Source organism: Petromyzon marinus, chromosome 21, assembly GCF_048934315.1.
Source record: "Petromyzon marinus isolate PM22_M1 ecotype Great Lakes invasive population chromosome 21, UKy_Petmar_22M1.pri1.0, whole genome shotgun sequence".
NCBI classification, from domain to species: domain Eukaryota; kingdom Metazoa; phylum Chordata; class Hyperoartia; order Petromyzontiformes; family Petromyzontidae; genus Petromyzon; species Petromyzon marinus.
In genome coordinates this window covers 15,426,399-15,443,921 of record NC_133687.1, presented here as the reverse complement: position 1 = coordinate 15,443,921, position 17,523 = coordinate 15,426,399, and the positions used below count along the sequence as shown (strand labels likewise).

At 50.5% G+C, this 17,523-nt stretch overlaps 1 protein-coding gene across 1 annotated transcript in view; it reads right to left on the bottom strand.

The window, feature by feature from the left end:
• Window positions 1-505: 505 nt before the first annotated feature.
• LOC116944548 (sodium-coupled monocarboxylate transporter 1-like) overlaps window positions 506-17,523 on the bottom strand; it is a 30,906-nt gene continuing 13,888 nt past the window's right edge. Inside the window, exons 7-16 of the mRNA XM_032958231.2 lie at window positions 16,660-16,800; window positions 15,777-15,906; window positions 14,094-14,182; window positions 13,574-13,695; window positions 12,522-12,589; window positions 12,277-12,363; window positions 11,436-11,650; window positions 10,272-10,375; window positions 9,763-9,857; window positions 506-8,792 (exon numbers count right to left, since the gene is read on the bottom strand). Coding sequence (XP_032814122.2) covers window positions 8,694-8,792; window positions 9,763-9,857; window positions 10,272-10,375; window positions 11,436-11,650; window positions 12,277-12,363; window positions 12,522-12,589; window positions 13,574-13,695; window positions 14,094-14,182; window positions 15,777-15,906; window positions 16,660-16,800 — 1,150 coding nt within the window. The 3' untranslated portion in view covers window positions 506-8,693. The remainder of the gene's footprint in view (window positions 8,793-9,762; window positions 9,858-10,271; window positions 10,376-11,435; window positions 11,651-12,276; window positions 12,364-12,521; window positions 12,590-13,573; window positions 13,696-14,093; window positions 14,183-15,776; window positions 15,907-16,659; window positions 16,801-17,523) is intronic.

The window sequence follows — 17,523 nt, the reverse complement described above, 5'->3', positions numbered from 1 at the left end:
TTATTTTATTTTATCAATTTATTATTTAATTCTCATTCTACGTGACTTTACCGAAAGAACCAAAGAAGATGAATCCTTGCAGTCACGAAAGCTTTCAATCGAAAAAGAGGAGAGTCTTGTCAAAACTATCAAGTTCAAATCGGAGTACTCTTATTTTCTCTGAGATTAGTGATAGGCTAGCACTAAAAAAATCCGTTTAAAGCTCGGTGAAGATACAGCAGCAGATGTGAGTGTGAAAGCGATGGGTATTACCTTGCTATCGCGGCATCTTTTGAGGAAGGTTAGGGGGAGTTGTCGTGTGCGTGTGGGTGAGGTTGCCTTGACACGCCAGCCAGGTGAGCATGCACCGTTGCCATTCAGGCCCCTCGTGAGCTCCCAATTAGGCAGCACCCACGTGGTGACAGGTGTGCGATCGTAATGTGCATGTGCAAACAGGTGAATGATAATAATGATGACAAATAATGAGAATGATGTGTTTTGATGACACGGCGCAAGCACAGACCTGTGAGATTCGCGGCATTTATTGAAAACCAAGACACTTTGTGCACAATCTACAAAAAAGTACAAAATGTACATGGCCCCCATTCATCGCGAGGGCAGGCACCGTGGGCAGTCCACCGCGAGGCTGGCAGCTTGTGCCAGATTTCACTTCATCACCCACAACGTATACATCTTCCTCAATTAGAGGGTGCGTGTACGTGCGCAGTCCTGTTATGAGTTCCCCGCTGGATGAGGGCCTCCCCACGCCGTGTGGGTCGTAGGGGCGATGGAGCCATACTTCACCATGCACGCTGATCAGTGCAGGTCCGTTTAAGGCAATGAGCATAGATGTGGCAGCATAGAAGTGCAGCACAACAGGTGGAGTTTTAGCTGAATTGCCCTCGGCAGTTCATTCCGACCTGATCATTTCGCGGTCAGCGGTCCATCAGCCTGCAACTACCCACTCACTCACCTACTAACCCACACACTCACCTACTCAGCGGTACATCGACCTGGAACTCACCTACCCACTGACTCACCTACTCACCCACACACTCACCGACTCAGCCGTACATAGGACTGGAACTCACCTACCCACTGACTCACCTACTCACCCACACACTCACCTACTCAGCGGTACATCGGCCTGGAACTCACCTACCCACTGACTCACCTACTCACCCACACACTCACCGACTCAGCCGTACATCGGACTGGAACTCACCTACCCACTGACTCACCTACTCACCCACACACTCACCTACTCAGGGGTACATCGGCCCGGAACTCACTGCCGCTGCACGATGTTCGAGACTTCTCACAGACATTGAACCAGTTCAGTAAAACATGCAAGACAGAACTGATGAATATAGCTTACTCGTGAAAACCTCGGTTATAATAATCGCGCTTTTACTTACAGTATTTACTTCACGTATCCCCGAAGCCTATAACACATCTGATGCGTGTTAGTGGTTCCTTGCAAACAACTTATTCCGCATCCATTCTGATTAAAATATGCGTTTAGAGCATTTGGTTGATATACATTTCCACATAACAAGCCACTTCGTTGAGCTATCATCTGTGGCTCAACCCCTTCGATAAAGAGCTATAGCTCAGTCGACTTAACCTGGTAAAATAAAACAAATAGTTTAAAGTTTAGTAATGTCACAAGGTAAGCACACGTGTCCTGTTAGGGAGTGTGGAGTTAAGGTTTCACCAACAGGACGACATCGTTCATCAAACCTATAATTGGAGAACCTCATCTCTCGGCCCGAGTGTTCTTCGAGGTCTTGCCCACGTTGTCGTTCGGCACGGTGTCCGAAGTTTCGCCCCACAGCCCTGCAGCAGGTTGGTGGAGCGAGACGTCGGACATGTATCGTGCTCAACGACACCGTGGTACAATTCTTTTTTTTACAAGAACCGCATCGGAGAGCTGTACAGCGCCAGCGAGAAAAGCGATACGCAGTCGTGTGGTGGACATTATGGCCCATCACTTCTACGCACGCTTTCCTCAGCCAAAAGCCACGTGGTTCTGCTTCGTTTGCCTACGAAGAGCAGCACGGCATGTGCTAGTCACCCAATGTACATTTTATTTGCAAATGTCATATTTATCTCGTAGCTCGGCTAAAGCCGAATTCAGAGCATCGTGCATTGCGATGTTATTTTCTGCGGTTAAAGACAGAGGTGTAAATGTTGCATCGAGTCGTCGATTATCGTCGATCTTTAAGCTCCACAAATACGTGCGCCGAACTGCTCACGATTAGAATTGGTGTGTCATTGATTCTTCTTACAGATTCAAGTGAACCCCCACCCAGTCCCCTTTCTGCAGTCACTAGTGGCCGTTACATTCACCACAATATTAAAATTAGAATCGATTCTTGAATACAATCATGACGTTGAATTGCAACACGATTCAGAGTTGATTTTTGAGGATCAGGTCCCGTAGAGTAAAATGTTGTGTCGTACACCCTCCTCCACCCGACACAGCCAATGCATAAAGTCGTCACGTGATGAACAAACGTGCCATATTACCGCTTCAGCAGCACTAACGACACATTGTTGTTGTGAGCGATCCACACACGATTCGATTTCGTACCACGTGTCGCTGGTAAGTTACAAGCAGCATAATCAGGCTGTTGCCAGAATTCAAGTTTGAATTGCAACAATTCATGGAATTGCAGGACTCCAACCCAACAAGTGAAAACAATAAGACGACAAATGACATATAAATCTTACACAGGGTGTCCATAGAGGTATCATGTTACATGAAGGAATTATAATGAGAGACAGCAGGTTGAAGTGCGTGGTTCAAACGATGGCAGCATCTTCTCCTGTCCACCTTTCTGCTTGCGTATATTCGATAAGGCTCGAGCACTATCAGCCGAACCAATGAAAACGATCGCACCCGATGTGGTGGTGAGCATCTTGGGGCTCTGAAGTCACGATAGGACGAGCCGCCAATGCCACGGGGGACACTCATACCAGGCGTGTGTGAGTTCATCAGAGATGTGGATATTTTATTGTCATCACCATCATCACCATTCATGGCTTCACCAAGCAGCCATCAGCTATATACTGTACCTCAACCAGCTCAAGCTTCCCGTCAATCACGTGACTTATGTGCGGCTATTCCCACTCTGAATCCCTCCCCCCTTTCCCCGCCACCCCCTGCGAAAACAGACGCTGCTCCATGCAGCATCTTCCACCCTCTCCTCATCTTTCCTCCCGTTTCTCAGTTCATTTTACATCCTTTTCCTCTTATTCCCCATTCTTTCTTTCTCTTCTCCTCTCTCCCCTTTCCAATCTCTTTCTCCTTTCACATTCATTTCATCCTCGACTCTGCTCTCCTCCCCGTGGTGTTGGAGCCACGGGTACTACGCTGCTAGCCTCACACGCTACTGTGATGACGCATTGATCCATCGCGCTACCAGATGTGGTCGCTCCACCTTCTGGCTGCCACTCTGTCAGTATCCACTCCGTCAGTATCCACTCCGTCGTTATCTGTGACCGTCTGTCGTGAGCCCATTTCGAGCAACATGTCCTGCCCAAGTGCTGCCGCTCAGTGTTTCTCAACAGTTCAAGAGGCGCCATTAATTAGGTGCGCGTTCTCTTTCTTTCGACATGAACATCACGTGACGATGATGGCAGCCTCGGCCGGTTGGTGCGCCCTGTTTTGTCCGGTTTTGTCTTGTTTCGCTTGATCACCTGTGCTGGTGAGAGAGGCCTGCTGTTCAGCACACCCGTGCTGGTGAGAGAGGCCTGCTGTTCAGCACACCCGTGCTGGTGAGAGAGGCCTGCTGTTCAGCACACCCGTGCTGGTGAGAGAGGCCTGCTGTTCAGCGAGGGGACTGCTGTTCAGTACATCTGTGCTGGTGAGAGGGGCCTGCTGTTCAGCACACCCGTGCTGGTGAGAGAGGCCTGCTGTTCAGCACACCTGTGCTGGTGAGAGGGGCCTGCTGTTCAGCACACCGTGCTGGTGAGAGAGGCCTGCTGTTCAGCACACCTGTGCTGGTGAGAGAGGCCTGCTGTTCAGCAAACCCGTGCTGGTGAGAAGGGACTGCTGTTCAACACACTAGCGAAAGAGGCCTGCTGTTCAGCACACCTGTGCTGGTGAGAGGGGCCTGCTGTTCAGCACACCAGTGCTAGTGAGAGAGCCCTGCTGTTCAGCACACCTGTGCTGGTGAGAGGGGCCTGCTGTTCAGCACACCCGTGCTGGTGAGAGAGGCCTGCTGTTCAGCACACCTGTGCTGGTGAGAAGGGCCTGCTGTTCAGCACACCTGTGCTGGTGAGAGGGGCCTGCTGTTCAGCACACCAGTGCTAGTGAGAGAGGCCTGCTGTTCAGCACACCTGTGCTGGTGAGAGGGGCCTGCTGTTCAGCACACCCGTGCTGGTGAGAGAGGCCTGCTGTTCAGCACACGCGTGCTGGTGAGAACAGGTCCCTGCAGGGTGGGCTGGTAGGACAAGTCTCTGCGCTGTCTATTGCTGATTTTACACCCAACAGCACGAGATTTCACTTCGTTAAAGTATTGAAAGGGGACGGACGGACGGACACATTAATCTATTGCAGGCTGGTACACTCAGTTTACAACTTCGTTCCTACCAGTAAAATGGTGCCGTTGATCGTAGCCTCAGCCGGTCGGTGCGCCATGTTTTGTCTTGTTTTGTCTGTTAATTCAGTGTTTTGCCAAGATTTTCGGAGTTCCCTAACAAGATACGAACTTTTAAACATCAGGGAAACAACTCCTGTGGATTTATTTCCCACTTTTCTGCTTCCAGCGGCAGAATTAGTGGGCATTCTGGTCAAAGCTGTGCTAGGCTTTGCTCAAGCAGCGAAACGCCGCCCAAGGGGTAAACGGTCGGGGGCTCTAGTATGGGTACGCAGACGCGGGATCCGAACAGTGCTTTCGAGCTTTTTCCTCTCCAACGTACGTTCACTGTGCAACAAAATGCACGAACTTCAGCTACTGATGATGAAAAACAGAGACTTTCTTTCATCTTCTGTTTTGTGTTTCACGGAGAGATGGCTGTGTGATTTGATTCCGGACACTGCGCTACAACTGGCAGGATTCCATCTTGTAAGATCGGATCGTGACATTGCACTCTCCGGCAAAATGAAAGGCGGTGGTATTTGTTTTTACATTAACAGTGGCTGGTGTGTAGATATCACAGTGACTCTGCAACATTGTTCTCCGCTCCTTGAATAATTTGTTATAAACTGTAAACCTTTCTACTCGCCTCGCGAGTTCGCATCGCTCATTTTGGTCGGAGTTCATTTGCCGCCGGGTCCTCAGGTTAAAGAGGCCCAACGCATGCTCGCCGACCAGATTCTGAGTGTGGAGTGAGCAAATCCAGATTCGCTGGTTATCGTACTTGGCGACTTTAACAAAGGTAATCTCAGCCACGAACTCCCCAGATACATACAATTCATTAAATGCCCTACCAGAGAAGGGAACACTTTGGGTCACTGCTACACTACAGTCAGGAGAGCCTACCACGCCGTCCCCCGAGCAGCACTGGGACACTCTGACCATGCCATGGTCCACCTGATTCCTGCAAACAGGCAGAAACTAAAGCTCTGTAAACCTGCTGTGAAGATATCTAAACAGTGGACCAGTGAGGCTGTGGAGGATTGCGGGCATGCTTGGACTGTACTGACTGGGATATGTTCACGACTGCTACCAAAAGTCTAGATGAACTCACAGAGGCTGTGACGTCGTACATCAACTTCTGTGAGGACTGCTGTATTCCAACACGTACCAGGGTGAACTTCAACAACAACAAGCCCTGGTTCTCAGCAAAGCTCAGAAGGCTGAGGTTGGAGGAGGAAGCGTTTAGGAGTGGGGATAGAGACAGATTCAAGGAGTCGAAGAACAGGTTTAGCAAGGCGGTGAGAGAGGCTAAACGACTGTACTCAGAGAGACTAAAACACCAGTTCTCTGCTAACGACTCTGCTTCTGTCTGGAGAGGGCTCAGGCAGATCACCAACTACAAGCCCAGAGCCCCCCACACCACTAACGACTCCCACCTGGCCAACGACCTGAACGAGTTCTACTGCAGATTTGAAAAACAATTGGACTGTCCTGAACTACCCCTTTCCACCCAAGAGGCCCCATCCCACTCCCCTACTACAGAGACGACTCTCTCCTTTCAGGAGGGAGAAGTTAATAGACTTTTCAAGAGGCAGAACCCATGCAAAGCAGCTGGGCCGGACTCTATCTCTCCAGCCACCATCAGGCACTGCGCTGACCAGCTGTCTCCGGTGTTCACCAACATCTTTAACACCTCCCTGGAGACATGCCATGTACCAGCCTGTCTCAAGTCCTCCACCATTATCCCTGTGCCCAAAAAGCTAAGGCCAATAGAACTAAATGATTATAGACTGGTCGCCCTTACCTATGTGGTAATGAAGTCTTTTGAGCGCCTGGTCCTGGCACACTTCAAAGCCATCACAGAACTTCTTCTGGACCCCCTTCAGTTTGCCTACAGAGCCAACAGGTCTGTGGACGACGCAGTTAACATGGCCCTACACTTCACCCTACAACAACTGGACTCCCCAGCATCCTACGCCAGGATCCTGTTTGTGGACTTCAGCTCTGCCTTCAACACCATCATCCCTGCCCTGCTTCAGGACAAGCTCTTCCAGCTGAACGTGCCCGACTCCACCTGCAGGTGGATCACAGACTTCCTGTCTGACAGGAAGCAGTGCATTAAGCTGGGAACACAAGTATCTGACTCCAGGTCCATCAGCACCAGAACTCCTCAGGGCTACGTCCTTTCCCCACTGCTCTTCTCCCTGTACACCAAAAGCTGCACCTCCAATCATCTGTCCGTCAAACTCTTGAAGTGTGCAGACGACACCACCCTCATTGGGCTGATCTCTGGTGGGGATGAGTCTGACTATAGGTGGGAAGCTGACAACCTGGTGACCTGGTGCAGCCAGAACAACTTAGAGCTAAATGCTCTAAAGACAGTTGAGTTGCTGTCCGGGTTGTTTGCTCATCCATGTGCTCTCTCTGCGTAGGTTCCCATTGTCTTCAACCCTTCCCCCGCCCCCCACCTCTGCAGCTTATTTAAGTCTCTGTCCGTCATCCCTCCAGTTATTTTTGTCTCTTGGTGTGGTGTTACTCTGGTTGTCCATCTGTGCTGCCCAATATATCTTTCCTTGGATGTTCTTCCCTATGTATGTATCTCTGCTACCTTGTACCTCGTATTTGTTCACTCTGTCTATGCTGGTTTGTTCAACCCAGAGGATGAACACGAAATTTAGCAGTCTTCTGAAATTCGTGGTTAACCAGGTCAGTGTCTAACTGTGTTGTTGGCCGACTGGTTTTGCATCACGTTATTTTTCTGAGGTTTGTTGAGTTCTCGTCTCTCATCTTCTTGTTGTATTTGCCTTTGTACAGTTTAACGTTCTCTATGTGCTATGTACGTGATGTTCCCCTATGTGCTCCCTCACTATTTGTTTTACACCTGATGATGATCGCTTGTGTTGCGATCAAAACGTCGTGATTTATTATTATTTTAATATGATTTTCTACATACGTGACTTTACCGAAAAAAACAATGAGTATGGTAATTTATGCAGTCACGAAAGCTTCAATTCTATATTACAGTTGAGATGGTTGTGGACTTTAGGAAGAATATAGCGCCACTCACCCACATCACCCTGTGCGACTCCCCAGACAAAATTGTAGAGTCCTTCCACTTCCTGGGCACTATTCTCTCCCGGGACCTCAAGTGGGAACTGAATATCAGCTCCCTCACCAAGAGAGCTCAACAGAGAATATACTTCCTATGGCAGCTGTAGAAATTCAACCTGCCAAAGACAATGATGGTGCACTTCTATACAGTAATCATTGAATCCATCCTTACCCCCTTCACAACCGTCTGGTACGCTGCTGCCACTGCCAAGGACAAGAGCAGACTGCAGCGTATCATCCACACTGCTGAGAAGGTGATTGCCTGCAATCTACCAACCCTCGAGGACCTGCACACCTCGAGGACAATGAGGTGAGCGAGGAAGATTGTGGCCGATTCCTCCCACCCTGGACACTCTCTGTTCCAGGTACTCCCCTCCGGCAGAAGGCTGCGGTCCATCAGGACCAAAACCTCACGCCACAAAAACAGTTTCTTCTCATCCGCTGCTAGCCTCTTCAACAAGGCCAAGGGCTTGCACTGACTTTAACATTTTATCTACAAAATGGCACCTTGCCATATATTACACTATGTTACCCTATTTGTATTTTTTGTATTTTTAGATTGTATCTTATAGCTACTTTATATTAAGATTTAAGATTCCTATATGTTGAATGTATGCACCTTCCTGCCAAAGTAAATTCCTTGTCTGTGCGAACTTTCATGGTGAATAATACCCTTTCTGATTCTGACATCTTGACACGACCAAGTGTCCACCCAATCCCCTTGTGTCCCCTGCAGGCCTGAATTTGTTGCTACTCACTAACAGCACTTGCCCCAACAGGCTGTTAAGGCTACACGGGGGGTCTTTGTCTTCGTCTTTTTAACGAATTTAGCTAATTATGCTGTCCAATTATAATTTTTAAAAAAGAATGATACTTCTACGGACACAACAGCAAAAACAATGACGGCGATAGAGCTTGTTTGGACATCACCTTTTCGAAGAATCGTTGTAAAAAGTAAAAACATAAAGACAACATTTGGAGCGCCCCCCAGATGCGAACTGTGATGGACGTCCGTCACAGCTTGGTGCTGTGAAGAGAGATGTCTGCTGCGGGGATGCCGTCTTTTTCCACAAATCCATTCGCATTTTCCTTCTCCGTGCCCTCCTCCTCGTCCTGAAAAGCCACACATGGCCACACGCGTGCAACGCGACATCACCCAAACGTCCCAGGATCTATGAAAAAATAAGAATAGCTTTTACCCTTTCTGGCAATAAAACAGGGAGTTTTGATGTAAAGCTTTCGTGACTGCAGGGATTCATATTCTTGGTTCTTTCGGTAAAGTCACATAGAAGGGAAACATTGTTTTATATTTTATATTTTTATTATTTTATTGTTTCCCTTCTACGTCACTTTACCGAAAGAACCAAGAATATAAAACAGGGAGTGTTAAGATGTTCAAACAACGAATAGATGATACCTTTTTGCAAGGAATCAAGTCCTCATTAACCACACGTACTTGTGGTGAACATGCAAACAAACATGCTCTGGTAATTAATGTTGTCTTTGAAACAGATTGGCCGAGACCAGATACATTAATTCCCAGCCGTTTTGTGAATCCACTGCTGGATAAAATCCTCTCACACATGCCGTATTGGTCACGGGAGAAGTAGAGGGCAGCAATGGGTTTTGCTGCACTGCCCTCTGCTGCCTACGACACCTGCTACACACCCCCTGCTCGTCACGCGTAGTGGTCGCCCATCCAAACACGTGGCCATGCTCAACTCAGCTTAGCCTCCGTGAGGTCTGCCAAAATCGCACTTTTACAATTTACTCTTCACAACAGCAACAACCACCGACGCGTCGCTGCAGGAAGACGGTCACCGCATGGTGCGCTTTCAGATGCGCATATGCGGCCGTCTGGAACGCTCTTCCCTCCGATATGAGGAAGACACTGGGAGCTATGCACTTTGAAATCTTCCAGATTGAAAACTTATTTCTTGAGAACGGCTTTGCTGTGTTTAGTTTGTTGTCCACCCACCTCTGATTGGCACGGTTGGCTCCACACATGGTGCGAAGGAAGCTCAACGCACACACACACACACATGTACACCGCGCGGAGATGTAGGAGAGGGGCAATGCTCACCGTGTACGTGAGGCTGTGGACACGCAGCAGGCGCAGCAGGGTTTGAACGAGCGGGTGGATGAGACGCGAGTTGACGGGGCGCACCCGCCCACGACCTGGAATGCACGTACACACACAGATAAATATCCCCCGTATAAACTTAAACAGACGTCTTTGGGGGGCAAGTGCTGTTCGCGACTAGCACCTGTGAATGCTGGCACGACACGCATGGGGGTGGGGGATGAGCAACATCACGACCGGCCGCCTTTGTCTCCCCAGTGATGATGTCTTTACACACCGCACCAGAAGCTCAGTTGAGGCTGAGACGATCCAGGGTGAGGCCCAGGTCCGGTTCAGACAATCGTCTCTGGTGTTAGTGGCCTTGAGTGGAGAATCGAACTCGGGTCCGTCGAGTTTGAAGTGTAGCGTGCTAATTTCTGCACTACCGCTCCCATTACGCCAGATACGTACACGCACATGCGTACACACGAAAGTACACACATACACGCGCGCGCACACGGGACTCGTACTTGAGATGATGCTGACGATGAATCCGGCAACGACCACTCCAATGCAGCCCACGGCGCTGTAGTAGAGGTAGGAGATGGAGTACCACTCCTCGGCGATGGTCGGCCTGGGGAACAAGACAAAAACAAAGATCTCCCCGAAAGCCTTAACAGACTTGTTGGCGCAAGTGCTGTTCGCGAGCACCTACGAAGGCTGGCACGGTACATGAGGGAGTTTGTGACGAAAAACTAGGCCCGGCCGCCTTTGTCTCCTGAGTGGTGATGTTTACACATCACACCGGGTACTCATTTTAGGCTGAGTCGACCTAGGGGATGCCCAGAACCGGTTCAGATAATTGTCACTGGTGTTGGCAGTGAGCAGGAATCGAACACTCGGGTAGCCACTTTCATAGCAGAACACACAAGCCGCGACATTACCGCTCCCCACACAAAAAGACAAATATCCCCTGTATAGCCTTAACAGTGCTGTTAGCGAGCACCTATGAAGGCCGGCACGGCACACGAGGGGGTGGGTGACCAGCACCACGCCCGACCGCCTTTGTCTTCCCAGTGGCCATGTTTACATACTGCACTAGGGACTCATTTGAGGCTGAGTCGACCAATGGGAAGCCCAGGACCAGCTCAGATAATCGTCACTGGTGTTGGCCGTGAGCAGAAATAGAACTTGGGTCACCTGTTTTTTGTAACGCAGCGCGCTCACCGCTACGCCACCGCTCCCTTTCACACACACGTGTGTGTCGACCTTGGGGAAGCCCAGCGCGAGGCTGACGCATGACATCTAGTGGAGGATCGCTTAGCTGAACAATTTCGTTCCGCGGTTCAATTTGCAAGTGCGAGTTCGCGTTTTAAGTCAATGTAAAAAACAAATAAACTGGTTCGTAAGTGCGAGTGTTTGTAAGTCGGTGTTTGATTTATATCGCACCTTAGTCCAAGGCACTTTACAATCATTATTTAATTGCATATCAAAGTCCACAGACTGTCATTGATTCTTGAAGTGACTGAAAGGTTACGAATGCTGGCTAAATGAGCCACTGAGGACAGTTGGCCAATCCACTGCTATGAGATAGAGCGCCCTCAGAGAGGCACAGTCGCACGTGAGGTGAGACTGGTCAAACGAGGGCGATCATAGGCGAGCAAAGGCGAACGTGCGGGTGATCCATCACTCACCGCATGTTTGGAACGTCGGCCACCGTCGGGGTGAATCCCGTCGGGGTGAATCCCGTCGGGGTGAATATGGTTGTGGTGTAGTTGCTCATCACGTTGCATCCCGCCGTGGTCAGGGGTAGAGGTCGCGTCTTGATGGGCAGGGCCGGGTAGAGCTGGGCACCGATGCCCACCCAGAGGGACAGAAATAGCCCCACGAGTAGCCCAGCCAGCGCACCCTGCCAGGAGCGGAGTGGCACGTCATGGGTGCGGTGATTTGCAGCTGATGATGAGACCGTGGAGCTGGGCGGTTTTCGTGAGTGTCCTGGCCCAGGGAGCTCAGTGTCACAGCACTGAGCTGGGTGCACGTGAACACTGATTCCCAACATTATTTGTTCTCATTCCCGAATTAATAGTTGCTGGCACAAGCAAAATTAGTTTCCCACTACCCAGTAGTGTAGCGTGGAGTTCCTGAGTCGTGGCCCGGGGAATGACATCGGGAAGGGGGGGGTGGAATACCCTGTCCAAATTTCCCATAAGTTTTTGGAGCCCCCACGTGCTAAACAATTATCGGGCGCGTGCACAGTGGAACGAGTTAATTTGCATTTGAATGGGGAGCGTGGTGGTGGAGGGTCGTGAGGACCGAAGTTTGAGAAACCCTGCCTGGTTATCCTACTAATGCATTACATCGGATGTGAGAATAAATGTTTTGCCATTGGTGCACGTGGTATGCGATGTTACGGTGCAGTTTGGTGTGGTGCAGTGTAGTGCGGTGTTGGTGCGGTGCAGTATACTGTGGTGTGGTCCGGTGTAGTGTGGTGCATTGTGGTGATGGAGGAAAGTGTGGTGCAGTGTGTGCACTCACCAACTCGTTGGCCCACGGGAAATAAATTCCGAGAATGAAGAGTCCGAGCAAGGGCCCTCCCATCATGCCCAGGATGCTTAGCGCGGCCTGTACACACAAACACAGTCAAATATACATGCAGATGCGAACGCTGCTGTCGCGAACGTGATTGGTCACAGTCCAGTCACCGGTGACCCTGAGGAAGTGTCACAGAGCACGAGGGAGAGAATGCGCGTGGCAGCGACGTACGGGTGCGAGCCATTCACCTGCAGCACGTTCCCCAACAGCGACGCCACCAAGGACATCACGATGCAGACCCCTCCGAAGAACACACCTGGCACACGCACGGAGCACGCAGAGTCACGCTGCTCGGCCGGTAACTTCTCATCGTTGTCGTTCCCTTCATTGCACCTTGTCATCGTAAACTAAAAACAAGTGTTACTCTCCGCATCATCTCCTGGCCTTTCCGGCCTCGGTCAAATTAAGGCCATCTACGATGAACTACGCCTGTGAAGATATTTCCTACGAACAGATCGTCAGACAAACGCGCCCGGTCTTAACCAGATCTCAGAAGCTATAGGTAGGACACGTTGCTGTTGGATTGCTGCATACCGTGCAGAAGACAGGTGTTGGAGCAGTCTTCTTCACACATTTTCAGAGGGGGCCACTTTAGCCGATAAGACATCATCAGCTTGAGGGCCGCCACATGTTTGAAACCATAGGGGGTTTGACAGCACCACGATGGGGTGCGTCAGGGGTCGCACTCAGGCACATCAGGGAACGCCAGTGGCTCGCGGGCCTTGCAATGAAGAACACTGAGTTAGAGGCGGCTGTAGGGGTGCATTGTGGGCAGCAGAGGGCAGTGCATCAAGCTCTATCATTGTGTACACATCCCAAAGAATACAACGACAGGAGATCGCCAACTCATAAAGAATCCTCACGTTGCAAGAACGTCACGGAGAGAACCGAGCCCTGATACTGCCATGTGCTCGTTCGCCCCCAACACTGCATGGGCGATGACAGCACTTGTCAGCAAATCTCACCATCGAAATCCATCGTAGAATTTTTTTTTTTACGAATCTGTAACCAATTGTTGTTGTGTATGCACGTGTTGTTATGTGTGCACGTGTTTCGATTTAAAGCTTTCGTGACTGCAAGGATTCATCTGCTTTGGTTCGTTCGGTAAAGTCACGTAGAATGAGAATAAAATAATAAATTGATTGTTATTTTATTTTCTCAATTTATTATTTTATTCTCATTCTACGTGACTTTACCGAAAGAACCAAAGAAGATGTGCACGTGTTCTTGTTGTGCATACTCAGGCCCTTGGAGGTCCACGAGAGCTTCCTCTCGGAGGCTCCGCGCAGGAAGGGCAGCCGAGGCCTCAGAATGTCCTCCAGCGTGACGGTGGCCAGGGCGTTGATGCTGGACGACACCGTGCTGGGGTGGGGGCAAGGGGAGGGGAGGGGGGCGGGAGGGAGGGAGGGAGGGAGGGGGGAGTTTGGGCACAGCAGCGGATTGACAAAATCCCCTGCACACACACGTGTGTGTGATACGTGTGTGTGATACGCGTGTGTGATACGCGTGTGTGATACGAGTGTGTGATACGCGTGCGTGATACGCGTGTGTGATACGCGTGTGTGATACGCGTGTGTGATACGCGTGTGTGATACGCGTGTGTGATACGCGTGTCTGATACGCGTGTGTGATACGTGTGTGTGATACGCGTGTGTGATACGCGTGTCTGATACGCGTGTGTGATACGCGTGTGTGATACGCGTGCGTGATACGTGCACGTGTACAAATGGAGTGTCGCGTGCCGTGCGCGTGTCCCCCACCTGAGCGTGCCGCTGTAAGCAGCAGCCACGAAGAGACCGGGCAGCCCGGGGTATCCCCGGAACAAACTGAGCACCAGGTAGGGAAGCACCTGGGGGAGGGGAGTCACCAACACACACGCGCGTGCAAAGACAAAGATCACCCGTGTAGCCTTAACAGACGGTTCGGGCAAGTGTTGTTAGCGAGCACCTATGGAGACCGTCACGGCACACGAGGAGGATTGGTGGCCAGCACCACGTCCGGCCACCTTTGTCTCCCCAGTGGCGATGTTTACACATCGCACCAGGTACTCATTTGAAACTGAATTCGCCACTGTTATTGGTCGTTCGTGGAACTCAAACCTGAATCGCCGGGTTTGAACCATTGCACCACCGCTCCCCAAACGCACACACTCACGAATATCATAAGTTGGCGGTCTCAACTCGTAACACGCTACTGCAGAGCAGTGTTCGCTCGCTCTCGAAGAGAGAGAGAGAGTGAACGACTCACTGAGAACGACTCAGGGAGATAAGAACGAATCATTGAGATAAAGAACGATTCGCTGAGAACGACTCAGGGAGATAAAGAACGACTCAGTGAGAACGACTCAGTGACATAAAGAACGACTCGGTGAGAACGACTCAGGGAGATAAAGAACGACTCAGCGAGAACGACTCAGTGAGATAAAGAACGACTCGGTGAGAACGACTCAGTGAGATAAAGAACGACTCAGTGAGATAAAGAACGACTCGGTGAGAGCGACTCACTGAGATAAAGAACGACTCAGTGAGATAAAGAACGACTCGGTGAGAACGACTCAGGGAGATAAAGAACGACTCGGTGAGAACGACTCAGGGAGATAAAGAACGACTCAGTGAGATAAAGAACGACTCAGTGAGAACGACTCAGTGAGATAAAGAACGACTCAGGGAGATAAAGAACGACTCGGGGAGATAAAGAATGACTCAGTGAGAACGACTCACTGAGATAAAGAAAGACTCAGGGAGATAAAGAACGACTCAGTGAGGACGACTCAGGGAGATAAAGAACGACTCAGTGAGAACGACTCACTGAGATAAAGAACGACTCAGTGAGATAAAGAACGACTCGGTGAGAACGACTCAGGGAGATAAAGAACGACTCAGTGAGATAAAGAACGACTCAGTGAGAACGACTCAGTGAGATAAAGAACGACTCAGGGAGATAAAGAACGACTCAGGGAGATAAAGAACGACTCAGTGAGAACGACTCACTGAGATAAAGAAAGACTCAGGGAGATAAAGAACGACTCAGTGAGGACGACTCAGGGAGATAAAGAACGACTCAGTGAGAACGACTCACTGAGATAAAGAACGACTAAGGGAGATAAAGAACGACTCAGTGAGAACGACTCAAGGAGATAAAGAACGACTCAGATGCGCCAGGAGGAGGATGCACAGACCAGCAAGAAGGCGGCAGTAGCAGTAGCCAAATGGTGACCCGGCACGGTGTATCAAGCTCTGCTGTCCTCTACATATTAAGGTACTCTCAGCCAATGCACGAGGGTTTACATGTGGGAGAAAAAGAAATCTACAAATTTTAGAGCCAAAGTTATGGTCAGGATTTATTGCCATGCTGGGGGTAGGGTTATTGTCACTCCTGGTTGTGAAAAAGTTACAAGCTGACCACAGCATCGACGTTGCTGAATCCTCTGCCCAGTGTCGTACCTGATCAGGGGCGCTGATCTCTCCATTGGTGAAGGGATCGCAGTCCTTGTAGAAGGTGTGGATGAGGAGGCCGCACAGAACCACGCACCACAGGATCAACACCAGCCCCACCAGGTTTAAATAGAGAGCCCTGCAAACAAACAAAGATCCCCCCGGGTAGTCTCAACATACTTTTCAGGCAAGTGCTGTTCGCAAGCACCTATGAAGGCCGGCAAGGTAACCGAATGGGTGGTTTGGTTGGTGGCCAGCACCATGCACGGTCGCCTTTGTCTCCGCGTGGCGATACTTGCCCACCGCACAAGGTACCCTATTTGAGGGCCATGACCATTTCAGACATCACTCACGACTGATTTTATCTGTGAGCAATAAGCAAACCCAGGTTGTCTGGTTTGTAGTCCAGCACGCAAACCACTGAAGCGCCGCTCCATAGAGCGCCACACACACGCGTATTAGCGAAGGTGTATCAAGGACAAGCATGCACGCATTTGTAATCCATATCTACACATCGAAATCATCTCAAGTCTGTCGTCAATCACGTGACTTCTGTGTGGCCACCCCCCACTCTGAATCCCCTACTCCCCGCCCCCTGGGAGAACAGACGCTGCTCCGTGAAGCAGCAGTAGCGTCGGGACCCTTCTACAGCAGCAGTGACTGGTCGCTGTTGATTGTTGTTGTAACTTTCCGACCCGCCCCTACTGGACATCTGTGAAAAATAACTTCATAGCTCATTCGATTCCCCCATTCACACCCCCCCCCCCCACCTCCATTCACACACTGCCCGCCATAAACACAATGTGGCACCCACCCCGTGAACACCCCCCCCCCCTCCCTACGGATGGGGGTGCTGTCCCTCGCTACGAGCTCTGGCGGCAGCCTCACTCACAGCTTGGCCTGCAGCATGGAGCGGCAGGCGATGTAGCGCTGCACCTGCGACTGGTTGACGCCGTACACGGCGAGCCACGTGAACCACCCGCCCGCCAAGATCGTCCAGAACGTGTGGCGGCGCAGCGGGTCCGGGTCGAAACTGGAGAGGTGGCCCGGGGGGGGTGGGTAGGGGTGGGTGAGAAAGGGGGTGGGTGGGGGACAGGGGGGGGGGGGGTTAATGGATAGGGGATGGGAACCAGAGCGAGTTAAGTGAGATCAGTGAAGATTTGAAGTTGCAATCTATGGGCCATGTATTTGTGTCTGTGTGTGTGCATGTGCCTCCCGTAAATCACGTGACACCTGTGTGGCCACTCTCACTCGGAATCCCTTCCCTCTCCCCATCCCCAGATCTCGAGGTGGGGAGATGTTATCTCCCTCACCATGTTATGCAGGAGCTCGTGGGTTCGATGCCAGACCCTGACGATGTCTCGTGGATATTTGGAGTTTGCGTGTTCTCTTCCTCCTCATGGTGGTAGCGTGGATTGTTCTGAGTTCCTCCGGTTTTGCCCTCCACGTTTAGAAACAACACGCGCTTCGATTATTTGACTGCAACTATAAATCCCCACGTGTGATGTTGATCATTAAAAGCACTTCGATGAGCAACTCGTTATCTGTGGCCAAGTCGCCTCTGTAAAAGAAAAAATAGCTTAATATATTTTTGGAAAACACCACTCAGCAGAGGTACTCTCTAGCCAAAGAGGATGGGTACACAAATAATCTTTATCCGAGGTAGGGGTTTAACCCGTGAGGTGTTCCACGAAGCAGAGAACCGATCCTAACACTTCCTGTAAACGGTGAGAATCTCAGCACACGGAAGATCGCG